The sequence below is a fragment of the Zalophus californianus genome, chromosome 9 (assembly GCF_009762305.2).
Source record: "Zalophus californianus isolate mZalCal1 chromosome 9, mZalCal1.pri.v2, whole genome shotgun sequence".
In the NCBI taxonomy this organism is placed as follows: Eukaryota; Metazoa; Chordata; class Mammalia; order Carnivora; family Otariidae; genus Zalophus; species Zalophus californianus.
In genome coordinates this window covers 101389301-101415910 of record NC_045603.1, presented here as the reverse complement: position 1 = coordinate 101415910, position 26610 = coordinate 101389301, and the positions used below count along the sequence as shown (strand labels likewise).

At 42.8% G+C, this 26610-nt stretch overlaps 1 protein-coding gene across 1 annotated transcript in view; it reads left to right on the top strand.

Moving 5' to 3' along the window:
• PRMT8 (protein arginine methyltransferase 8) overlaps positions 1-26610 on the top strand; it is a 91836-nt gene that overhangs the window by 24440 nt on the left and 40786 nt on the right. The window contains 1 exon segment of the mRNA XM_027593774.2: positions 13747-13932. Within this exon segment, the coding sequence (XP_027449575.2) occupies positions 13747-13932 (186 nt within the window).

Sequence of the window (26610 nt, the reverse complement as noted above, 5' to 3'; positions counted from 1 at the left end):
AGACATTTAAATAATAAGAATAAAAGGTTTTTTATATTTACCCATTTTCAGAGCACTTCATTCTTGACATAGATCCAAATTTCTCTCAGATGTCATTTTCCTTCTGCCCAAAGAATGTCCTTTAACATTTCTTAGAGTGTGGGCCTGAGGATGATGAAATCTTTCAGCTTTTGTAAGACTCAAAAAGTTTTTATGTTGCCTTGATTTATTTATTTTTTTAAGACTTTATTTATTTGAGAGAGAGAGAGAGAGAGAGAGCATGAGCTGGGGGAGGGAGAGGGAGAAGCAGACTCCCTGGATGAACAGGGAGCCTGATGTGGGGCTCCATCCCAGGACCCTGGGACCATGACCTGAGCTGAAGGCAGACCCTTAACTGACTGAGCCACCCAGGCGCCCCATATGTTGTCTTTATTTTTAAAGATATTTCACTGGGTATAGAATTATAAGTTGAGAGTTTTTCTTTTTTCTTTCCAGCACTTTAAAGACGTTGCTGTCCTGTCTTCTGGGCTGTGTTGTTACTTATAAGTTGGCTGTCATTATTTTCTTTTTTCTGTATATACCATCTCTTTTCCTCCTTCTGGCCGTTTTTAAGATTTTCTATTTATCAGTGGTTTTAAGCAGTTTGATTATGATGTAACTTTTTAAAAAATTTATTTTTAAATATTTTATTTATCTATGAGAGAGAGAGAGAGAGCACGAGAGAAAGCATGAGTGGGTGAGTGGGGGGAGGGAAAAACGGACTCCCCACTGAGCACGGAGCCCGATGCAGGGCTCAATCGCAGCACCCCAGCATCATGAGCTGAAGACAGATGCTTAACTGACTGAGCCACTCAGGTGCCCTGATTATGATGTAAGTTGGTGTAATTTTTTCTGCCTCATATTTCTTTTCCTCAGGGTTTGGTGAGTTTCTTGGATCTGCAAATTTATCATTTTTATTATTTGGAATTTTTCAGCCATCATTCCAATATTTCTTTAACTATTTTTCTGTTTCCTCTTTCTTCGGGTGCTACACAATCACATGTGCCCCAGGACACCTGAAGTTGTCCCACAGCTCAATGATGCTCTGTTTAACTTTTTTTATTATTCAAATGTAATTAATGTGCAGTGTTATATTAATTTCAGGTGTGCCATGTAGTGGTTCACCAATTTCATGCATTTCCCAGTGCTCATCAGGATAAGTGTACTCTTTGTTCCCCTCACCTATTTCACCAATCCTCCAACATCCACTTCCCCTTTGGTTACTATCAGTTTGTTCTCTATAGTTAAGAGTCTGTTTTTGTTGTTGTTCTCTTTTTTCCTTTTGTTTGTTCATTTGTTTTGTTTCTTAAATTCAACATATGAGTGAAATCATATGGTATTTGTCTTTCTCTGACTGTCTTATTCCACTTACCATTATACTCTCTAGGTCCATACATATTGCTGAAAATGGTAAGATTTCATTCTGTTTAACTATTTTTCAGTCTTTTTTTCCTCTTTGTGTTTTATTTTAGATAGTTTTTATTGCCTTCTGTCAGATTAACTAATACTTTTTTCTGTAATGTTTAATCTGCTATTAACCTAATCCAGTATATTCTTCATCACATATAATTTTTATGTCTAGAAGTTCAGTTTGGGTCATTTTTCTATCTTTCATGTCTTTACTTATTAGGTTTAATTTTTCATCTAATTTCTTGAACATATGAAATAGTTCCAGTAACAACTTTAATGACCTTGTCTACCAATTCTGTCATCTGTCTTCTTTCTGGGTTGATTTCATGAGATTGGCTTTTTTCTTCATTATAGTTAGTATTTTCTCAATTCTTTGATAAGTCTGATAATTTTCGACTGAATGGCAAACACTGTGAAATCCAGACCTTTGGATATTGTTGGGTACTGGATATTTTTTGATATATTGTATTTCTAGGCTTTGTTCTGGCATGCAGTTAAGTTACTTGAACAGTTTAACCCTTTCAGGTCTTGCTTTTAAGCTTTGTTTGGTGGTATTAAAACAGTCTTTAGGGTTAATTTCCACCACTAAGGGAAAAATAATCTTTTCTGCATATTCATGAATTATGAAGTTTTCTACTCTGGCTTAAGGGGGCAAGAAGTATTCCTGTCCCTCTGTGAGAACAAAAAATTGTCCCTCTGTCTTCTCAGTAGTTCTTTTCCTGGCATCAGGTAATTTCTTCACATGCATGGTTTGATCCACCTCAGCAGAAGGCTTGAGGGGGATTCTCTCCAGGTCTCCAAAGCCCCACCTTCCCCTCTGCCCCATAGTCTTCTACCCTCCAGTATTTTGCCTTGCGAACTCTCACTGCCCTGCTATCTCCAGAGTCCCACCTCCATCTCTTCAACTAAGACAGATTTCTAGCTGGGTTTCCACTCCCTACACTGTAGCCTGGATACTCACACTAGGCAACAAGCTGGGCCATTGTAGGATTCACCTTTTTTGTTTGCCATCTCAAGGTACAGTTTTTCATTGTCTGATGTTCAATGTCTTGAAAATTATTATTTCTTATGTTTTGCCTGGCTTTTTAACGGATCATGGGCATTGCCTGGGAGTGCTTTTAAAAATCCAGATTCCTGGAATCTGTCATTGACCAATTTGAGGCCAACTTCGGAGTAGTGACCAAATATATACCAGATGGCTGACATTGTTCTCTTTCTAACTGGAATGCCAGTATTTCCTGTGCAAACTTGCATCAGGATCTCTCATTAAAGGAGCCAGTCACTTCTGCTCAGGATCTGGGTAGAAATAACACTTATTTGGAGTAAATGGGTTTGCTGGAACTAGATAGAAAGTGTCTGGAGGAATCCATAGAAACCAGATGAGAATCTAGTAGGTGTGGCTATGGTCTTGACAAACAACTTGTGATTTTCTTTCCGATGTATGACTCTGTAGCTCACTTTTCTTCAGCCATCAACTTAATGGCCAGGTGATGGGGCCTGAGGCTCTGTGAGGCTCCAAGAAGTGTTAAGTATTATTAAGATTCTGATAATTATTTTTCTCAGTTTTGTCTTTCTTCTTGTTGTCTCTCTACCCTTTCAAGGGGAATGAAAGTTCTCTGATTACATGGTGGGGAAAAAGTCTCCTTCACTCCACTTATAATATATTTATGAAGGGCAACATCGACCCAATGAAGTGTAAGGATACTGTAACCGACACATCTTTATTGAGCCCCAGCTCTATGCCAAGTATTAAAGGAGAAACAATAACACATAGGATCTGGTTCCTGGTCTGAAGGAATTTACTTCTTGGTTGTAGAAGCAACACCTACAATTGTGAGACCATTTTTCAACAAAATAACACAGAATGTAACCAGTAGCTTTAGACCAGCAGACGTCATATGAACTCAGAATAGGAGTAGAAGGGACCAGGTGTCAGGAGCTGGAAAAAATGACTGACTTTTCATGATGGTTATGTTCCTGAAGATAGCAATTGCATAATACTCAGAAAGCTCCAAGGAAGGGGGGCAAAATAGAGCCTAGAGAGTGGACAATATGGAGGGGGAGGACCAGAGTCAGGCAGGCAGAAGAAGAGAATGCTAAGAGTAGCCAAAGCTGCTGTGTCTCTTGCCAGAGAAGAGCCCAGAGGACATCCAAAAATAGTATAAGGGCATAGATTCAGATTGCCACAGATGGAAGTCTCATACTCCTTTACCACACGTTAGAATTTCATGCAAATATTTACATACTCAGCATCTTTCAGTCATCACAGTAGGCTCATGAAAGAAGCAGGACACATAATTGTTGTCATTTGACAGAAAAAGAAACAGGGTAGGAAAGGTTAAATTGCTTTTGCATAGTGACCTGAATAGGACAAGAAAGAACCAAGATCAAAACCCATAGATGTTCTATCTATACAACTTCAGCTTGATACCCTCTGCCTCCATGGATGACCCAGCCTGGGGTGGGGAGTCCTGAACCCAGCTCAGATCCTACAGGGATGATTTGACCCAAATATGAAACTAAAACTTAGTCCAACTCTGGGTGAGGTGTGGGTGTGAGGACATTGGCTGTGTCTTTCTGCACACATGTGCCCATACAGGAAAGTGGAGAAGGAAGCCAAGTGCTTGGTGACCACTTTCAAGTCAAAGGAGAGAAAAAGACTCTTGTTGCCTTGGGGAGGGGAAAGGGAGGGAATGGGGGGGGGAGTCTGCTTTTTAAGCCCATTAAGGGGGAAGAGCCAGGAGCCAAGCATCCAATTAATCTGACATCTCTTGCAGCCAAAATATCTGAGGATATAAGAAGAGAATTTAATATGTGGAGGCTTGGGAGAGAAGTGACTAATAGCTGGAAAACAGCCCCAGTTTATTTAAAAAATAGGTCAGGCCCAACAAATCCAATAGATTCCTTCCCAGCAGTTACTGATCCAGGAGACAGAGGGAGTGCCGTGTGGGTGCAATGCCATTTTGATTTAAAGCAGGCACTGCTGTTGTACCACAAAGAGACAGCCAAGGGCTGACGGGAAGCACCCAGACACAGTGCACAGCTGCCAAGGACTGCCCTTTGAGTTGAGGCACATCATGACCCTGGCAATTACAGCAAGTTAGGGACTTGCCCAAGGTCCCCCCTAGCCTAAAGGTGGCACAGCTACACTCAATCCAAGCTCTTTCACTGTGGGAGCTAAGGTGCTTTCTGTGAATTGTGGCTGCCTCTTGTCCAGGTGTCCTTGGCCCAGCCCTGACATTTGGGTATCACAGTAGCACCAAGGCTATTCCAGGCTGGCCCTGGGGACTGCATTAGGGGTCAGAGAGTGATGGAGAAGGCAGGTAGCTGTCCCCAGCTCTGTGAGGACCAGGATTTCATAGGCATCACTTGGGGGAGCTTGTTAAATGTGCATCTTGTTGGGTTTCACCCCACAGGCTCTGACTCCATTGGTCTGGGTTGGGGCCTGAGACCCAACCCAAGGTGGCTGATGCAGATTTTAAGAGAGAAACACTGTCCTAAATCAGAGCCCCACAGATAGTTTCCTCAGAACATTAATTTCTAGAGATGTTTATAGATCTCTCAGAAGAAAAGGATGTCGCAGCCATAAATTTGGTAGCAAAAGACACCCTAACTCCCTCTTGGAGATTCACAATTTGTTTTAGCAAATTAAAGGTTTCAATGTATTGCAATTAAGAAATCTCTTCGCATTTTTCAGTATAACATATATCAAATCATTATGTTGTACCTTAAACTTATACATTATATGTCAATTATACTTCAGTAAAGCTGGGGAAAAAAATGAAAAAAATCTCTTTAGCTTACTTGTCCAAACTTACTTGACCATGGAACCCCTTTTCTAGGAATATCTATTCTGTAGAATACACTGTGGAATAATGTAACGCTAGACCAGTGGGGCTCAAACTCTGTGATACATCAGAGTCACATGGAGGCTTGTTAGAACAGATTGCTAAACCCTACTACAGAGATTATGATTCAGTGGTTTCTGGTAAAGGCTGAGAATTTGCATTTCTTACAGGCTCCAAGGAGATGCTGATGCTGGTGGTCTAGGGACTAGACATTGAGAACCACTGTCTTAGATCCCTTGGTAAGCCCTGGCTCAGGCAAGTGTTCTGCCAGGCCTCCTGGCAACATTCCCCAGGGCAAAGCGTTCACCAGTAGGAAAGTGGGGGCTAAGAATAGTGGGTGGCAGGATCCGAGGGAAGAGGATTCCAGGGAGGACAGCCTTGGAGGGAACTTGAGTCTAAAGTAATAAAGCATGTGAAGACGGGTTCTGCCAAGATACCAGTCGTAGTCAGGGACACTGTAAAACAGGATGATCCCAGTGGGTGACAGCAGCTGACACTCTGTGACATGCATCAGTGCTTGGCCCTGCCCCAGGGAGGTCTAGAGAGAGTCTATGACTTTAAAGAGCCAACTCTACTGAGGGACATGAGAATGACTGTTGACAAATATACAGGCCAAGGTGCCCTGGAGGCCATGCACAGGAAGACATCACAGTCTTGTGGGACCAGCAGCATCTAGATGCTTCCCCCCATCCTCCAGATTCACAGGTTTCTGACTCCCAGGGTGAGAAACCATGAGCTGGGGCTATTTACTCTAGTATAGCACTTTTTTGTGGGGAGGCTGACATTTGACATTACTTTGCTGGGACTCATCTTCAGCCCAGGTGATAGGAAACATGGCTGCAGAAGAGGAAAGTGGAGAGGGTGGAAACAGGGTTGTCTTTGGCCAAAGGCAGACATGAAAGCTATACATTTTTGTTGTGATCTTGGACAATAGGAGAGGTCCACATGCCCAGCAGAGCCCTGTTGCCTGACATTCTACCATTAGAATTTTCTCCTTTCAGTTAAAGCTCTGGTCCCTATCTAAAGGCAGACAGATGGTGCTAGGAGAGCTCACCCTAGGTGATTACCAATGACATGGACCACAAGATCACAGTCTCGTGAGTAAAAATCAGGATGAAGAAGTAGTGTGATGAGTGTCTGAGGGTGACCCTGGGACAGGGGCCAGATGTGAGCATGGGCTAGAAGAAGGTGGGAGAGAGAGAGAGACAAAGTCGTCTGGGAAGAAAGACGTGGTGAGACCTGGCGAGGGGGTCACCCCTCCCCCCACACTTCCCTCTGCCCACCTTGCAGTGACCCACCCTTTGCTGTCCCCTTTCTGTTCCTTCCATGGGACCTCAGGCCAGGCAGGCTGCTGCTGAGGACAGACGACTCAGGTTGGAAAAAGCTCTCTTGACATTTGGAAAACAGAGCAGGATTTGGCTCCTCCAGTGGAGCCTCTTGTTCTCAGGAAAATCATTTTTACAGCTTGGGCTGGTGCCAGTAAGAGCCATTTATAGCCCAATGGGCTTGGGTTAGCTTCAGCTGCCTGGTGCAGAAAGTGCTGGCTTCTCTCTGCCCCCTGCTGCCTAGCTTTCTCCATCATATCTCCCTCACCTCCGCTCTCCTTCCTCAAGACCTCTTTTCCCTCTCCTCCACCACTCCTTCTCTATTTTCTTAGAGGCTCCAGTTCTGGATTTGCCTGTGTGACCCTAGACACATTCCTTTTCTTATGTGGGCTTCAGTTCCTCCTTCTATAAACTGGAGCTTTCTGTTTGTTCCCCTTTGAACTCAGTTACCTTGGAGAGGTACCTACCTCTGCCTACCTGCACTGAGGCATTTTCTTCTTTCTAGTCATTGCCTGTTGACCCCTTTTTCTGCAGGACTGGACTTCTTGTCTTGGTCAGCTTTGCCACCTATTTCTGAGCACAGGGCTCCTAGCAGTAGCTCAGTTAAGCTTGGTGTGACTGAACTGAGCTAACCACAGCATCAATGTCAAGAGCATGACTTTGGTGTCCAACAGATAGCAGTTTAGGTCCTGGCTCCATTACTTGTGAGCTCTGCCTAAATTTTTTGAGCATCAGTTTCTTTGCCTGTAAATTTCAGTGCCTCATTGAGTTATTAGGAGGATTTTATGAGATGGTGTTTGTCAAGTGCTTAGCACAGTGCCTAGCATTAGGGATCAATCAATGTCAGGGATCAATCAGCAGCAGCAGCATCACCTATCATCTACCCTTATTTTCAGATGGAAGTGAGTTAGATAAAAAAAGTGCTCCCCCTGAACCCTCATCCTTGCCTCTCCACCCCTTCAAGGGCCAGCTCAAACACTCAGCTCAGGAAGCCATCCTCCTTTTGGTCTCCAGCTTTGGTGCTTCCTCCAGCTTTGGTGTTTCCACAACCCTTTTAGCTTATCTCAGCATTTAGTGGGACTTGGGCCCATTCACCCCAGCAGAATGGGGTGGACTAGGAAGATCATAGATGATTTACTGGGGAGAAAAATTGCTGAAGATGCCTTGGGAAAGGCCAGGCCTAGAGGCAGTTTACAGTATCTAAAGACTCCCAATCAGCAGTTGGCACTAAGAGTAGAAGACAAAGTCAGAAATCCTGACAGTGACAGGTGAGTCTCAAAAGACCAGGAAATCAGGCAACATGCTAATCTGCAAATAGTGGTGCCCTGAGCCTGAGGCCCTTGGGAGGAGGTGGGAGAGCAAGGCAGGGCTTCTGTATGCATTGCAGCACCAAGCATCCCACTGCATTAAGGATGGAACTTGAGAGTAATGTGAGCACAAGTCTCATGCTGCAGTGCTAGAGGGGTTAAAACATCTAGTGGGAAGGAACTTGGGCACAGGGAGAAAATCAGAGCTGTGACAGCCACAGCTATGAGGAGACTGAGGAGCTGAGGTTGGGAGTCAGTCTGGTCTCCATCTCCCACTGTGATTCCCAACCCTTGTCTGCGCTCTCAGCCAATGTAGACAAGATGAGTTGAAATTTGAAGGCTGCCTTCACCCAGAGCCTCTGGTCGACCTATGGAGGAGTCAGGGCTTCTGACTTCCCAGATGAACCCACCATTGTCCTCCAAGACCCATCCCCTACATTGCTCGAGTCTTTCCAGGGCCATGGAGGGTAGGCAGATGTGGCAAAGGCTGGGTTTTCAGATACTGTCCAAAGGACCTTCCACTGTGGCTTAACCAACTTTGATAGCTTCCACAGAAACATCTGGATTCCTATACTGGTTCCTATATGCCTGTATGGGGACCTAAAAGGTTTGTATATACCTCTGTTCTTCCACAGAACCTGCACAGTGCTTTGCCACAGCTGATATTCAGTAGGTATGTATGGAATGAAAAACAACACTCCAGGTAGCTGAATGCCTGGGGATCATGGGTCACTGCTGTTTCCCATCCCACTCCCAGCCTCCAGGGACAGGACACAACTATCAGCTAATGGACAGAGCGCAAGTCCCCTCTGCAAGAGGCTGAGCCAGGCTGACAGCCTTTGGGACCAGGGACTGGGCCACAGATACCTATTTGTCTTCATGGTTTGACCTGTGGTTATCGAAGTGAATGCCCCCCCAAATCCATTCACCCGCTTGCCTCATGAATGCAATGCATGGTGCATAGTAGACGCTTTCCAAGTTGGCAATGGAGGAAAGAATCTCAGGAACCCTGTGGAAAAGGGAACCTCAGAATCAGAGCTAAGGGGTGCAGGAGGCCCTTGTACGTATGCTGCCCAGACCAGCTAGGAATTTTTCTCCTCTTAATACCTTTAAATAGAGTCAAGATTGGGGTCAGCTTCATGCATGGAGAATTCATCAGCTCTAGAAGTGACTGCACAGCTTCCTAGCATGGCGTCCTTCTGGATAAGTGAGGCTAGCGACAGGTTGTCTTTGCTTTCCTGCTGTTGAGTGGCCATTGGATTGCAGCGCTTGTCTCGCACATCCTCAGAGGAGGGGCAGTTGCAGAACTGGAGGGATGAGGACACATCCTCCGAAGCCTATCCCCCCACATCCCCTGGTGCCTCCAAGGTCCTCAGAGAAGGAGGCTTCTGGCTTCTCTCCCTGGCACAGCCTCATTCCCCTCTACCTCCTTCCCTGGCGGTCTCTCCCAAGTGAGCTCCTTAGCCCCTCTCTGAGCAGATGGTTTCCCGCCGGAGGGCCAGCCTCGGCTTCTTTTCAGAGGTCTGGGATCGCATTTCTTTTTTTTTTTTTTTTTTGCCAATATTATTATGCTTTGCTCTTTTCAAAAGTAGTACATGTGAATGGCATACATTGTAGAAAGTATCAACAAGCACAGGAAAGGAAAGAATTAACTGTTTATCATCCAACACCAATATCATCCAACACAAATAAGTCATAATTGTCGCCAATTCTGGTGACTTCCTTGAGTCTCCCCTCTTAACACAGGCATGAAGAAGTTTTAATTTTAAAAATATGATCACACTATTCTTCTCCCACTTGTTCTCCTCAACCCACAGTTTATCGTGATCATATTTCTTTTATTAAACACTCTGCCACAACATTACAAACGGATGTATAACATTCTGTTGTGTGGATGTACCGTAGTTTATGTAATCAGTTTTGTTTCGTGGAACCTCTAGGTTGACTCCTATTTTTGTGTTATCTGCCATGATTCTTTCCTCAAGATGAATTCCAAAAGAAGTAATTACTGGGTTTAAGGATTTGTGCTTTCAAAGACTTTGAATGCATTTTTATCAAACTGCCTTCCAGAAAAATCCTCTCTAGAACTATTTAAAAGTACCTCTTTCTCTACAGCCTTTACAAGTGCAGTGTTATCATAGTTGTGGGAGGAGTCAAGCTTATTTAATAATTAAAAATTATAACTTTTTTTTAATTTGAAGCTACCTGGTTTCTAGAGAGGCTAAATATTTTTGCCTCATGTTCATTTGCCATTTGTGTTTATTTTCATGTGAATTAACCGTAAGATCCTTTGTTCAATGCTAAATGAAGGATGCTTGCTTTCCTCTTATTGGTTTATAAGAGCTCTCTACATATTAAGGATATTCACTTTCATCCATCTATGTTAGAAAGGTACTTCTCATTTTATCAGTTGCTTTTCAATTCTATTTATGATGTTTATTGACTGGGACTGTACTATTCTGCTTGATATGACTCAATGACATTTTAGAAGTCCAATGTGCTATCCATTGCGCCACAGAGCCGGCTGACTCAATGACATTTTAAACTTCACAAATCCAAGCGGAAATTCATTATTCCCCCCTTTTGCCTCACCTGCTCTTCCTGCTGACTTGCTTTTTTCTGTTAATGTCACCACCGTTTTTCTGGTCACCCAGGCTTGAATTGTTGGGGTCATCTTGGGTTCCAACATTCTCTTTCCCCCTATATCCTGTCAGTGCCAGCCCACAGGCCATCTCTGTGTAGATTCAATCTCTGTCATTTCCCTGGCAGGCGGGCCCTCTAACACAATGGTAGTTCTGGTTCTCATTATTTCTTGACTGGACTTTGAAAATGGCCTCATAAGTTCATACCTTGCTTCCCCAACCCTAGTCCCTTGACTTGTCATTTCTCCTCCTTGCCCCTCCTGCTCACCGCCACCACATTCATCTTCCTAAAGTAGAGCTTAAGCATGGAACTCTCTGGTAACAAACCACCAACAACTCCCCATTGTCTTGTATTTAATTACAACCTCTTAGCCTGGCCTTAACTTCCTTTCAGTGGAATCTCCCACTATCTCAGCCAAGTTGCTCCTCAAATAAGCTCACAGCTTTCTGCCCCTTTACCTTTTGCTCCAGCCATTCCCTCCTCCTAGAGTTCTCTCCCACCATTTCCACCTACCAAAATCCATTCAGAAAGATCCCCACCTACCCCACTGCCAGCTATCCCAAGCTTTTCTGATTCTTTGAAGTGAATTCTCTCTTTGAAACTCCCAGAACAATTTGCTCAAGGTTCTCTTGTAAAAAAATTCCTATTCCATCATCTAGTGGAGACTTCTAAGGTTTTATTTTCCTACCAGAAAGCAGAGTCCTTTGAGGGCACTCTTACTATTCGTCTCTGTTCTTCCACAGAACCTGCACAGTGCTTTGCCACAGCTGATATTCAGTAGGTATTTATGGAATGAAAAACAACACTCCAGGTAGCTGAATGCCTGGGGATCATGGGTCACTGCTGTTTCCCATCCCACTCCCAGCCTCCAGGGACAGGACACAACTATCAGCTAATGGACAGAGCGCAAGTCCCCTCTGCAAGAGGCTGAGCCAGGCTGACAGCCTTTGGGACCATGGACTGGGCCACAGTCGCCTCCTTGTCCTCATGGTTTGACCTGTGGTTATCGAGGTGAATGCTTCCCCAAATCCACTCATCACTTTGCCTCATGAATGCAATGAATGGTGCATGGTAGACATTTTGTAAGTTGGCAGCTGAGAAAAGGATCTCAGGAACATCGTAGGAGAGACAACCTTGGAATCAGAGTTGAACGGCAGCTAAGGGGTGCAGGAGGCTCCTGTGACCCTGACCATGCACGCTGCCTGGACCAGGAGGACTTTTTCTCTCTTTAACATTTTTAAATAGAGTCAAGATTGGGGTCAGCTTCATGCACGGAGCCTTCTTTAGCTTTAGAGGTGACTCTGCAGCCAGCATGGGAGTATGTAACTGACACAGTCTATTTTTAGCCTCCCAGAGACCATGACCAACATCCCAAGATGAGGGTGGGCACACCTGCTGCATTCTAATGAGGCAGCCCCGATTGCCTCTGCCAGCCAGGCGGGATCTCTCTGACCTCAAATCTGATGTTGCTAAACTGGGAAGTCTGCTTATTTCCCAGAGGCTGTAGCCTAGATACACCAGGAAAATGGGACCATCACACTCCCCTGAGCTCACTCCCCTCCAGCCCAGGACACAGGGCAGTCTGGGGGCTGTACGCACAGCACAATGGAGAGATGGAGTCACTTGGGTTTCTTGATCTTGCTCTGTCCTAGGGCCGCCCTATTTCCCTTGTTGGGAAGGAGATTAATAAGTATGAGCTGATTCAGCTCACAAATGAGAAAATCAAGGCATGAAACAGACATGTTTATGTAATCTGAATAATATCGATAACGGTAATAATAATATTAGAGCTTACTATTACCAGGCACTGTTCTAAACACTTCCCATGTATGAACTCACCCAAACTTTTTGACTGCTCGCTCAGATGGGTTTTACTATGATGTCTATTTTATGGAGCAGGAGACTGAGGCACACGATGACAAATGACTTCCGAAGGTCATTTTTCAGCCACTAAGCAGCAGGGCTGTGTTTCAAAGCCAGGCAGTGTGGCCCCAGGATTTGTGCTTTATACCATACCACCTGCCTCTCAATATCCGTTTTTAACTTTACTAGAGGCAGGATCGGATCCAGGAGTCCCAGAGGATCAACTACCAGATAATCCTGCTTATCTATATTTTAAACTTTTACCCTGCTTTGAGGCCTTTGCTGTGCTGTGCACACCTGGATTCCTATGCTCCAGGGAGAGAAGTTTCTTCTTCTAGGATGACCTCATGTCTGCAGTCAAGCCAAATGTTTGGGCTCCAAAACTCCCTGAACTTCCTCTCCTTCTCCCTCCTCCCCTTAGCCTGTGAAGGCAGAGGTGCTGGCCAGGGACTGGCAGCAGCAGCAGGGTGTAGTGTGGGGCTGCGTGGCAAGGTTAGGAACCCAGCAAGAGCATGCTTGGTTGTGCGCAGGCAGGAGGCCACCATCCGCGTGGGCATTCGCAGTTCAGAGTAGACTTCTGCTGAAGTTCAGAGTGAAGTTCACAGAAAGCAGGAGGGAAGACAATAGGCGTGAGGCCCCAGAACCTAAGAGACCTGCATTTTGGGGGACAAGTGCGGCCCGCTGGAGGGAAGCCCAGGGACTCGATCTTCCTACGGGTGCAGGTGGGATTCAGTTTAACAAATACTGATTATGTGCTAGGCCCTTTTATAAGCACTTCACAAATAACTACCTGATCCTCAGGGTGACTCTAGGACGTGGGGATCATTTTATTCCCATTTGAGGGATGGGGAAACCAAGGCACTGAGGAGTTAATTTTGCCTGAGGTCGGGCGCATAGCTCCTGAGTGGCAGAGCTGGGGTTCCGGTTTTGGCAGACTGGCTCTGGAATCTGTACTCCAGCCACCAGGCTATGTGACACTATGCATCTCTCCCTTTAGTGAGCATTCACTATTCGCCTATAAAGGAATGTATTTTTGTTTTCTTTAGCATATCTGGAAACTGAGGCCTAGATTGGCTCAGGTCACCCAACTAGTAAGTGATGAGATTGGGTTAATTTGAGGTCTTTTTGGCTCCTCAGTAGCATGGCGCCCCTCTACAAGTCACAGCCCTCAGTGGGCCTGCCAGAAAGCCGGAAGGGTCCATCTGCCCCTTAGGAGTGGCTGCTGTGGCGACTGGAGCAGGGGCTCAGGGAGGGGAAGGAAGGAGAGGCGGCATCTCAGAGGGCAGGGCCTCAGTGCTGCTGTTGACACCAGGCCCCTTCTCTTCCCCTCAGGTGAGCAGTCCCCCCCCGCAGCCCCCTCAGCCCGTCGTCCCACCCAAGCCTGTGCAATGTGTCCATCATGTGTCCACTCAACCCAGCTGCCCAGGACGGGGCAAGATGTCCAAGCTGCTGAATCCGGAGGAGATGACCTCAAGAGATTATTACTTTGACTCCTACGCCCACTTTGGGATCCACGAGGTAAAGCATGCTGAGCTCGGTCCTGCTGTTCATCACTGTTTACGGAGGCAGCGTAATGTATTGTCTACTGTCATAAAGGGGGTTTTCCCAGGGGCCCAAGGCCCCTGGCCTTCCCTCCTGTGAGCCTCTCTGGGAGAGGGTCAGGGCCAGGCCGGCAGCAGGTGAGTATCTAGAAGCATATGTCTGTGTGTTTCTCGGCCAGACAGCAAGGGGGGCTTAAGGTTTCTTTGTTTTATGGTCCAGCCCCTGAGTCTTCGAGACCCTAAGCCCAGCTAATCCAGGTGGACCAGATGTCTTTGCTCTAGGTCCCTGCTCTAGGAGCTCAGATGCTTTGCAGCTCGAGTCCTGAGGCTGAGAACACCTTCCAGAGGCCATGATGTCTGGTCTTCAGGGAGGCCTGAACATGAACCCTTAGATCCTAGACCAATGAGCACCTCCAAGGGAAGAAATAAAGCAAGCTTCCTTGGAAACCTAGCCCAGGTCTGCCAACCTGATTGATTCTCGGGAAATTCTTGTGTCTAAATGCTTGACTTGTACCACAGCAGGGGAAGATTTATGTTCCTTGTGGAACAGAACAGAACTCCCCTACAGCCAGGAAGTCTCCACCCCCCTCACCTCCAGCATTTTCTCCAGCCACCCAGGTTGGGGAGTGCTTATTCATTAACCAGGAGCTTACGCAGTGCTGGGCACTGTTCTAAGCACATTATACATATCATTTCACTTAATCCTCCTAAGAACCCTATGAAGAAAATATTTCTATTATCTCCTTACAGTATGAAGAAATATTGAAAAAGGAATAAAGCCTTGCTTGCTTTGCAAATGCATTTTTGAAATAAGTCTCCAAGTTCCCCTTTCAATTAGATGCCTCTGTAAACCCTCCCTGTGACAAAATGGTAACACTGTCACTGCCAGAAGAGTATTTAAAAAATAATAGCCAGCACTTCTTCCCCCCACCCCCACCCCTTTTTTTGAGTGCTTACAGCATGCTGGGTGTTGTCCCAAGATTTTACATGATTGGATCATTTATTCCTCGGGTCAACCCTATGAAGTTGGGTTTTGTCCCCAATTATAATTATTTGTGTGTTTGTTTTTAGACAAGCCAAATTTGTATTATTTAGTATTTACTCTTTTTGTTTCTGTTTTGGTTTCATATATTCCATTTTTACAGAGGCACATTATCCCCTATGCCACCCACCAACCTACTTATAAAATAATATAAATTCGTTATAATGAACTTGAGGAATACAGGATTATTCGTCCCCAGTTTATACATGAGGATGTGAGAACTTAAGAATCCAGATCAACTTTCCTTCCGTGCTTCTTTTGCACACAAGGTCATAAGCTAACAAGTGGCAGAGCTAGGAATGAGGGACCCAGGAGGTTCATCCGTAACTACCATGCCTTATAGACTTTAAACCAGGTCTTTCTTTCTTTCTGGGAACTTTGACTTTGTTTCTGGTGGTTCCTTTGCAATTCCATGTGGAGACAGAGAGTGAAGGAGGGGTCCTTCAGTTGATTCTAGACTCAGAGACTCGGCTCATTCACTTCAGGGAGACTCAGGGTTTGACCTCCCAAGAACTGCTGTTCACATAAAATTGTTAGGCATGGGACCTGCAGGGGAGGAAGAGTGGGCCCTGTGCTTGTTCTGGGGGTCCTGGCCTAGGAGGGCCAGGGCAGCTGAGCCTGCTCCTGTCCTTGGTGGCTCACATGTCATCTTAGGGCAGATAAGTGAGCTGCTGTACCTTCCCTGATCCTGCTCCCCATGGGAGTGGGAGTTGGGGTGAGGTGGTGCACTGAGCCCTATCCTAGGCCTGTGAGAGGTTCTGGGAGGCAGAAAGGACATCTTTAAGAGCTCACCCTGTCCCTAATTAGAGGACATGTCATCCACATGACAAATTCTTTTTTTTTTTTTTTTAAGATTTTTTATTTATTTGACAGAGAGAGACACAGCGAGAGAAGGAACACAAGCGGGGGAGCGGGAGAGGGAGAAGCAGGCTTCCTGCCGAGCAGGGAGCCCGATGTGGGGCTCGATCCCAGGACCCTGGGACCATGACCAGAGCCGAAGGCAGACGCTTAATGACTGAGCCACCTTGCCCCCCCATGACAAATTCTAACAGGCATGTGGGTCTGGGCACCTATTTCAATGAGGTAGATTCCTAGGAGAGATAGTAATTCCCCAAAATGCCTCCCCTTGGGCTTGCCTGAAATCCCTCCCCTAGAAACCAACCAATCATGACGTGCACCTCATGCCCTTCCTTCCCTGGTCTTCAAGCTCCACACCCCCAATGGAGCCTCTTGTGATTGACTTCTGGGACAACTGCCTCTGAATAACTAAGTTCTTGGCTCCTACGAAGTGCTCTCCTGTGCTAGGATTGATTAACTTCTATAATTCCCTCAGGACTTGGTTCTCCTGCCTCTAAACCAGGGCTTGACACTAACTAATTTGTAAAAGTTTGTTAACATGGCTGCTAATCTGATCACTCGGGTGATGCCTGGGCAGCACATGGCTGGGTATTCTGGAGGGTGTGATCTCCAGTGGGAGAAGAAACCAAGAGCCATCAAATAAATATTGTACTAGCTTCCCTCCATTTCATGTATTGATAGAAAACCCAAACTTATACATAAACATATATAAATGTAGTACAGACTGAGTTAATAAACATGGAGTAAATGATCCTCAGGTCATACATAACATTTCTTTCCTTAATAACCTGCCCCGGAATAGTTTTAGCAATGCTTTGCATCTGGAAATATTTCTGATCATCTAGCTTAAATCCCTCCTGCTGCTGTAGGCCATTCATCTCTAGATCTGGCTTCTGGGGAAATGCATAGGTCTTCAGTGTAGGGGTGGCTACCTAGGCTTCCTTCACTCTTGAGGTTTCCCTCCACCCTCTTTGGTCCCCAAGATCATCTGGTATAAACAAAGGTAGGGGACGTGCGGATGGACTCTGAACATTGTTCTTTGCAGAGACAGGGCCTGCTCATTTCTCATTATCAAGCACCAGGGATCTCTGTTCTATGCCAGGCAGCTTGCAGCAATGCCTTTTCCTCCTCGGACAAGTCCCATACCTCCATCTGGACAAGACCCATACCTCCCCATCAGGAGCTGAGCTGGCCGTTTGGCTGTCTTCTCTCATCATTAACAAGATGCTCACAGGGGCAGGCAGCAACATCGCCAGCTTGCTGATTAATAGTGATCAGTGAGTGTTTAGGGAACATGGGACGGGATGGATTGGGTTTGATTAGTCTGTAAATACAAACAAGAAGTGTCAAGTTTGGGGGCGGGCACTCCTGGGGGCTGGGAGAGCACAGTAAGGGGTGATTCTGGACACTTCTGTTCTTCCATCCTGTGGCCCAGCTGTTACAGGGCATCTCTGAGAGGAATGGAATCTTGAATAGGAGAGGAAATGACAGATGTGTGCTTACTGAGGCTCTCAGAGGGGAGGGGGCCAGATCGATGACCTCCCAAATCCCAGCTCCAAATTCCCAGCTCTTTGACAGTGGGCCCCTGGGCTTGGTTCTTCAGCAGCCAGAAGAATGCCTGCCAGTGGGGCTGTGTTCCCAGCCCCCAGCCCTGGGCACTGATCCCACTCCCGGCCAGCTCTCTTCTTTTGACAATCTTGCTGCAGGTTCTTTTGAAATAGATTCTTCAGGGCCTCGTTTCCCAGCAATTAGTCAATGTGCTGTCATGTGTTTAATAGGCAGGGAAGCTGGGAGACAAAAGCATCCACAGCTGGGGGCTCTTTGGGCTTTTCTTTCCTAGGGATGATTAAAGCAGGGGTGGAGGAATGGGAGAGAGCCTCTCTTTTGGTGGGTTGAGCAAGGGAAGCCTTGCTAAGTCACAACTCTTCTCCCAGAACTTGTACCTTTGGACCAAACTCCTGTGGTCTGAAGCCTTAGAGGAAAGAAGGGGTCAAAGAAGTGACAGAAAGCATTGAATTAAAGGTGGGCATCCGGGAAGCTCCCCTTTAGCAACAACAGAGTCTGCAGAGGTACTGGGCCAATCTAATTCCAAGAAGACAGGCAGTAAGGACTTCCAACTCTGGCTATGGCTGATGAATCTCCAAAAACTTTGCCACTATTTTGCCTCCATTCCTCAATTATTGCTCACCTTCAACTGTTTCTTTGCATGGATGAAAATGGTGACTGTTGTCACAAAGAGCCAGAGCTAACACTTTTGTAACACTTACTGCATTTATTTAATCATCACAACAACCCTACGAAGTAGGTACTATTATCATTCCATTTTCCAGAAGGGGATATTGACACACAGAAGCTAAATGATGCTCTGGATTAAAGACCTCAAAAGCATGGGAGCTGTGATGTAAAGAAATATAGGTGGATCAATTTCTAAAACCAATAACAAAAACAAACCAGCAATCCTCTGTATTGATTTTCTCAAGCACTAAAATGACATCTGGAACAGCTGCTATAATTGAAATCACCACCTGATGATTATGTTTATGATAATCTATAGTCATTCTCCAAGATCCATCTCCGTTTTCTCACAGGCAAACAGGCCACTTGAATGGGGACGTGGGTCTCCTGAAATTAGTCTCCTGGCCTAATGGGTCTCCTGGAATTAGTGTCAGTTCAGAGCCAATGTCCAATAATTCTTAAAAACTTGTTTATTTTCCTTTCTCCAATGTAGTCACACTGTAATGTGGTAATGGCTGCAGGTCCTGTTGGTGAAGACTGGAAGAAAGATTAACAGTATTCATTTTTGGCACTGTAACAGGGTTTTTCTTCATGGAACATAGCCTTCCCTTCATTCAAGAGTTCTGTGTCTGTTAACTGGCTCAAGTCTGGGAATCAGTTGAGCAGTGTGACTCTAGATTTAATGATTCAAACCAGACCCTTGTTCACTAGACCTATAATTTTTTCTGCTTAAACAGATCGAGTAAGAATTCAGGATGCTTCCTAGCTATTTCTTTTCTAAACACTCTATGATCTCTTTTCTAAAGACCTATGGCCAACACCATAGGTCTCTGCAAATCAGAGTTCTGAATACTGCTTTGGCTCCCAAGTCCTTTGCAATAACCACACCCACCTAATATATGGTGATTAGGTGCTGTGATTTGACCTGTGCCTCCCCAGAATCCCAGTTTGATATTATTCCCATTGCAATTAGGGATCTCAGTTCAATGGTAGCAGTTCCCACTGTAATTTCTGACCTGTAGAGAAGAACAACCACAGAGCTCTTCAAGGATTCTGGACCCCCCTTGCAAACTTATTTTTCACAGCTGTGGTCAAAGGTCTGTTCTCTGATGTTGGTGAGTAGGTCTCACATGACAAATGCACTCTAACATTCCAATCTTCTAAGCCTTTGGATACCTTTCTCTTCAGCATACCAAGGAAGTTCTAGCATTTCAACTTCATTTAGTGGAGGCTAACCTTGGGTCCATGTTTCAGCTACCCAAACAAACCAACTGTTACAGGCATTCTAAGCCTCTAAGCAAAAACAGTGAATCCAGAATCTCTGCTTAGTGAGCCCATATCAATAAACTTGGCCCCATTCAACTTTACATTCCTTCCACATTGATCCCACAGCCTTAATACACGTCCCCATACATATTCCCCAGGATTCAATCTATATAAATGAGAAATACCATTTTGGTGTGTACCATACCTCCTCATGAGTCACATTATATACCTCACCCTCTGGGGCCTGATTGGAATTGAATCTAGTTATAGGGCTAGCAGAAAAGAAAGCAGGGGTAGGTCCTGAGGAGAATCAGCAGTACTTGCAAGCAACTACCTCAAGGGAAGCCAATATGATTCTTCAGGAAAAGGAAAACTAACTCCCTCAGGCAGGGGAAGAAGATGCTTCTACTGGCAAAGAAGATTCTGTAATTTAGGAACCTGAGGTCCCACCTTCATCATATGTTTCCTATATGTTTCCATTCCAATTTTTAGGATCCTGTTCATTCCCAACAGATGCCTCAACTTTAACAAAAAAGGCCTTGCAAGGATGAGAATGCAATTTGTGTTGTAATTCAGGCACTTGTATGATTAGACTTTGGATTTGGTTTTTGGAAATCGTGGCCCTGTACCTACAGGAAATGTTTTTGTTTGTGTGTGTTTTTTTTTTCCCCAGAGAAATCATAGAAGCTTTTGGGTGCTATGTGCAGACCTTGAGCTGGGAATTTAAATTCCTAAGTTCATTTTCTTTCTCCATGTTTTTTAGAAGAGTTAGTAGCAACCAACCAACTAACCCACCCATTATACCTCTTACGTTGACTAAAATGTTCTAAGGTAGAAAATACTTGGTCATCCAGAATCTGGTCTTCCATAGATACTTTATTACAGGTATCTAAAGTTTGAGTGACTATGCCATTTCATGCTATTGACCACCTGTGTCCTCCTTATTATTGGCAATAGAGCCATTAGTGCCTTTAATTCTAATCAGATTCCAGAAAACTCAAAACCAATTCAGAGAATACATCCTTATATTCAAGAGATATTCTTGGTATCAGATTCTGTATCAGTCAGAGTTCAACCATGAAAGTTGATCCATATATATATATATATATATATATATATATATATATATCTCCACACATACACACAGAGAATTGGCTAATGTAATTGTGTAAGGCTGTGTCTCCATGTCTATGCTGGAGCTTGAAGTCCACAGGGCAGGTAGCCAGAAAGGAATATGAATGTAAAATATGGGGAGATCAGGAGTAGCTAGAACCAATAAGCACAAGCTTGAACCCTATGAGGACAGACTGAAAGACATGCCCATTCTATTGCCTTTGACCTTGGTGGTGATCATATCCTATAGAGGCTGGGAGTTTCACCATGGAGCTATACACACACACCCGGCTCAGGAGACAGAGAAACGGAAGAAGGCCCAGCTGCTGCTTCATGCCAACAAAGTGAGTCAACACTTCGTCAATGACGTGTGCACTACAAAATGCTTCCTGCCTCCTTTTTACCTTCCAAATCTCCTCTGTGGCCCACTTTAACTGGTAACATAGTAGAAAGAGAATTCTGGGAAATGCAGAGTAGCAAGCCAAGGTGACACATTACAAAGCTGTCACACATGTATGCACAAAGCTTCAAAAACATCAAGCAAAATCTATAGAACTAGAAGGATAAAAATACAAATCCCCAACTATGGTTAAAGATTTTTTTTAACACTTCCCTCTCGATAATTGATAGAACAGATACACACACACAAATCAGTAAGATGTGGAAATTTGAATGATACAATCAAATAACCTGACCTAATAGGCTTTTGTAGAACATTGCATCTCCAAACTAAAAGAATACACGTTCCTTTTAAGCACACATTGAAACATTCACTAAGATAGATCATATGCCAGTCCACAAACAAATCTTAATACATTTTAAAACTGAAATAATGCAGAATACATTATTTTGATCATAATGGAATTAAATTAGAAACCAAAACCAATAAATTATTGAGAAAATCTCTAAATATTTGGAAATTACCAGCATTGAAAACAGGGTCAGAGAAGAAATAACAAGAGAAATTAGAAAATATTGGAAACTGAGTGATAGTGAAGACACAATGCTATGGACTGAATTTTGTGTCCCCCTCAATATTCTATATATTGAAATCTTAATGCCCAGCATATTGTTATCAGGAGGTAGGGCCTTGGGGAGGTAAGTAGGTCATGAAAGTGGAGCCCTCATGAATGGGATTAGTATACTAAGGGGAGACATGACACAAGAGTCCCAATAAGTGAAAGAAGAAAGCAGGAGAGTGAGGTCAGAGTCAGAGAGGGAGCTGTGAGGACAATGAAGACAGAGGTTACAGTGATGCAGTTGCTGGTTTTGAAGGAGCAAGAAGCCATGAGCCAAGGAATGCAGGTACCTTCTAGAAGCTGTAAAAGGCAAGGGGATGGATTTTGTCCTAGATCTTCCAGAAGGAACACAGCCCTGCTGACACCTGATTTTGGGCCAATGAGACCTGGATGAGACTTCTGACTTCCAGACTGTGTGATAACAAATCTGTGTTGTTTTAAATCACTAAGTTCTTGGTAATTTGTAACAGCAGGAATAGAAAACTAATACAGTCTCCTAAAAATTCTGCTGAAGTTATTTTTTGTTTTTTTTCATACTTAAGTGTTTATTTAATCTTTATTTTTTTAAGTATTTAATCTTTAAGTAATGTTCTATATCCTGTGAGGTTATGGTCCAGCCATATTTTTATACAGGTTGTTAGGTACTACAGCATCATTTATTAGATAATCTATCTTTCTCTCAGCAAAATAAATTTATAATATATTCTGGAATCTTGAAAAAATAAAAAGGGACATGAGGGCTTGCTTTTTCACTCTACTCTCCACCACGTGAGGATACAAGGAAAAGATGACCATCTGCAAACCATGAAGCAGGTCCTCACCAGATAATGGATCTGCTGGTACCTTGATCTTAGATTTCTAGTCTCCAGAACTGTGAGAAACGTTTGTTTTCTAAGCCACCCTGTCTATAGTATTTTGTTACAGCTGTTTCTGAACTAAGAAACAGACACATGGAAATTTGTGGGTTGTAATTAGAGCAAAACCTAGAGGGAAATTTATAACTTTATTTATTTATTTATTTATTTATTTATTTAGAGTGGGGAGGGGCAGAGGGAGAAGGAGAGAGAGAATCTTAAGTAGGCTCCACACTCAGTGTGGAGCCTGATGCAGGGCTCAATCTCATGATCCTGAAATCATGACCTGAGCTGACATCAAGAGTTGGATGCTTAACCAACTGAGCCACCCAGGTACCCCGTAAATTTAGAACTTTAAATGCTTATATTAGACAAAAAGCAAGGTACAAAATCAATGATCAAAAGTTCTACTTTATGAAGCAGAAAAGAAAACCCAAGTAAGTTTGAAAAAGCAAATAATAAAGATGAGAGCACAAATCAATGAAGTAGACATAAAGCAATATAGAAAATCAACTAAGCTAAAAGTTAGTTTTTGAAAAGACTAATTAAATTGATAACCCCTAGTTAGACTGATCAAGAAAAAGTCAGATGAAATAAAAATTATAGTATCATAAATGAAGACAAGGACATCAGTACAGATCATCTAAACATTTGAGAGGTAATTTGAGAATATTATGACAATGTTATGCCCATAAATTTGATCTTTTAGCTGAAATGGATAAATCCCTGGAAAAACACTTTGTCAGAACTGATGTAAGAATGCATGGAAAACTAAAACAGCCCTCTATCTATTGAAAAATTGAATCTTCCCACAAAAAGGACTCCAGGCCCAGATAGTTTTACTGGTGAATTATATGTCAACTATTTAAAAAAGAAAAATACCAATCTCACACAAACTTTTTCAGAAAGTATATGAGAGAACACTTTCTAACTTGTGTGATGAGCTCAGTCAGCATAACTTATTACCAGAGAAAGGTAAGAGAAAATTACAGATTAACATCTCATAAATATAGATAGAAATATCTGCAACAAAATATTAGTAAATAAAACCCAGCAATATTTAAAAAGGATAATATATCATGACAAAATGTTGTTTCAGCATTTGAAACCAATCTCTGGAGTTCAACATATTATCAGAATGAAGGAGAAAAGTCACATACCACTTCAATAAGTGTAGAAAAAGCATGTGACAGAATTCAGTGCTAATAATAATAAAAGCTCTCAGCAAATTATAAATAGAAAAGAACGTCTTCATCTGATAAAAGACATTTATAGAAAGCCCACAGCTAACATTATGCTCAATGGTGACATTTATATTATTGGAACAAAGAAAGAATGCCTGTCTTCTCCTATTTTATTTAATGTTTTATTGCATGGTAGTCCTTACCAGTGCAGTAAAACAAAAGGAAAGAACAAAAACTATAAGGCATACAGATAGGAAAAAAGAAGTAAAATTGTCTTAATTCACAAGTGACAAGATTTTTTACATAGAAAAACAGAGGAATCTACAAAAAATCATACTACAATTAATATGGGAAGTGAGCAAGCCTGCAAAACACAATATGTTCAATATATACACTGACATAAAACAATTGGAAAATAACATTTAAAAATATCATATACAATACCATAAAGTAAAATAGTTGAGAATAAATTTAATGAAAGGAACGCAAGTCTTCTAAAATCTATAAAACATTGCAGAGAGAAATTAAAGGAGACCTAAATAGATGGAAAGCTGTGTCTGTGTTCCTGGATTGTAAGACTCAATATTTGTAAGATATCAATTCTCTCCAAATTGATTTATAGATTCAATGCAATTCCAATCAACTCCAGGGGGCTGTTCTGTGTGAATTAATAAGCAGACTCTAAAATGTATATGGAAATACATAGGATCTAAAATAAAACTTGTAAAAAAAGAAGTAGGACTCACATTACTTTATTTCAAAGTTAATATAAAGCTACAGTAATCAAGTTAGTGTTGAATTGGTATATTAATGGAACAGGTCAGAGAAGCTACAAATATATAGTTAATTGATCTTTGCCAAGGATGGCAAGGTAATTCAATGGAGGAAATGAATCTATTCTATAAACTGTGCTTACATCACCTGTTTTGTATAAAAAAAATGAACTCATATCCCTAATTTACAGCATATGAAAAAAATTAATTTGACATGAATCATAGACCTAAAGTAAAAGCCATAACTATAAAACTTCTGGACAAAAACATAGATGATTATCTTTGTGACCTTGGGGTAGACAAAAATTAGGCAGGACACAAAAAATTCCAATCATTAAAAGAAACAAACACTTACAAACTTGGCCTTTATCAAAACTAAAAACTGCTTTTCAAAAAACAACATCAAGAAAATGAAAAGGCAAATCTCAGATTGGAAGAAGATATTCACAGTACATATGTCTGACAGAGTATTTGTTTCCAGAATATATAAATTCCTACAATTGAATAAAGAAAAGACAGATAGGTCAAGAAAAAAGTGGACAAAAGACTCAAACAGACACATCATAGAAGATTTATATGAATAGCTAATAAGCACATGAAAAATTTATCTACATCAATAGATATCAGGGAAATGCAATTAAAACTGCCATGAGATACCAGCTCATATCTATAAGAATGAATAAAATTTTAAAAAGTGGTAATACTAAGTTGCTGGCATGTGAAGCAGCTTGAGATCTCATGCATTGCTGGTGGGATCATGAACTAGAGCAACTATTTTGGAAAACTGGCAATTTCTTATGCTATTAAACACCTACCAGCAAACCCATTTCTAGGTATTTACCCAAGGAAAATGAGAACATATCCTCAAATATACTTATACAAGAATGTTTGTACCTGCCTTATTTGTACCAATCCAAATACGCACCGACAAGTGAATGGATAAACGTCCATACAATGGAATACTAGTCAATACAACAAGAACAAGAAAAAAGGAGCAAACCTTGGATATATGCAATAAAGTAGATGAATCTCAAAAACCTTATGTTGAACAAAGGAAGTCAGACACAAAAGTGTACATACCATATGATTCAATTTATATGAAGACAGAAGGAAACTTTAGTGATAGACGTTAGATGATTAATCATTTGGGTGGTGGTGGGGATTGACTGCCCAAGGGACATGAAGGACTTTCTAGGCGGGTGGAGATGTTCTATATCTCGGTTATAGTGATGGTTACACAGGTATACATCTGTTAAAACTCTTACCCCTAGGAGGGCACGTGATGTACTATATGTTGGCTAATTGAATTTAAATTAAAAAAAACCCTCTTATACCTAACACATGCATTTAAAATTTGTGCTTTTTATTGTATGCAAGTTATACTAACCATTATACTAAAATTATACTATAACCCCAATACTATTGGTGATGAATTAGTCAGAAGTGTTTGGGGTTCCTGAGTGGCTCAGTCAGTTAAATGTCCAATTCTTGATTTTGGCTCAGGTCATGACCTCAGGGTAGTGAGATTGAGCCTCATGTCAGGTGTGGAGCCTGCTTAAGGTTCTCTCTCTCCCTCTCCCTCTGCCCCCCCACGCTGCTTGCACACTCTCTTTCTCAAAAAAAAAAAAGTGTTTCCTGATAGCTTGAATGGATGAAGGTCTCTGCCTCACCGCCATACACAGATTAATCATGTTCTCCTTAGATTGGAGACAGTTGTAAGGGGTAATCTGCTTTCTTTTAGGCCACAAAGCACTTAAATAATGGTGAGCAAAGAAATATGTTTTCTATTCTTTAAAAAAAGCAAATGAAAAAGGTATGCACACACACACACACACACACACACACACACACACACAAACCACAAAGTCTCCTCTAATAACCTGTTTGAAGATAATTCTTTCATGGTGGCAGAAGATTCTGCTTTAGGTTTAAGTTAAATCCCTCTGGTTGCATTGCACTGATCTTTCCTTTTTTCTTTGGTAGATGGAGGTTTTCCCAGGGCTGGACATGAGTTTCTCCTTTTATAGTACAAAATTATCTTTCTTGGGTAGAGTTTTAAGGCTGGAGTTGTTTGTAAGTGTATAGGTAGCCCCTAGTCAAGCTGCCCTGCAATACTCTCCTGCGGCTTGGCCTAATGACATCATTGAGATTTTTTTTTAAGATTTTATTTTTAAGCAATCTCTACACCTTACACGGGGCTCAAACTCACAACCGCAAGATCAAGAGTCGCAGGCTCCAGTGACTGAGCCAGCCAGGCACCCCCATCATTGAGATTCTTTTTTTTTAATTTTATTTTACTATGTCATGTTAG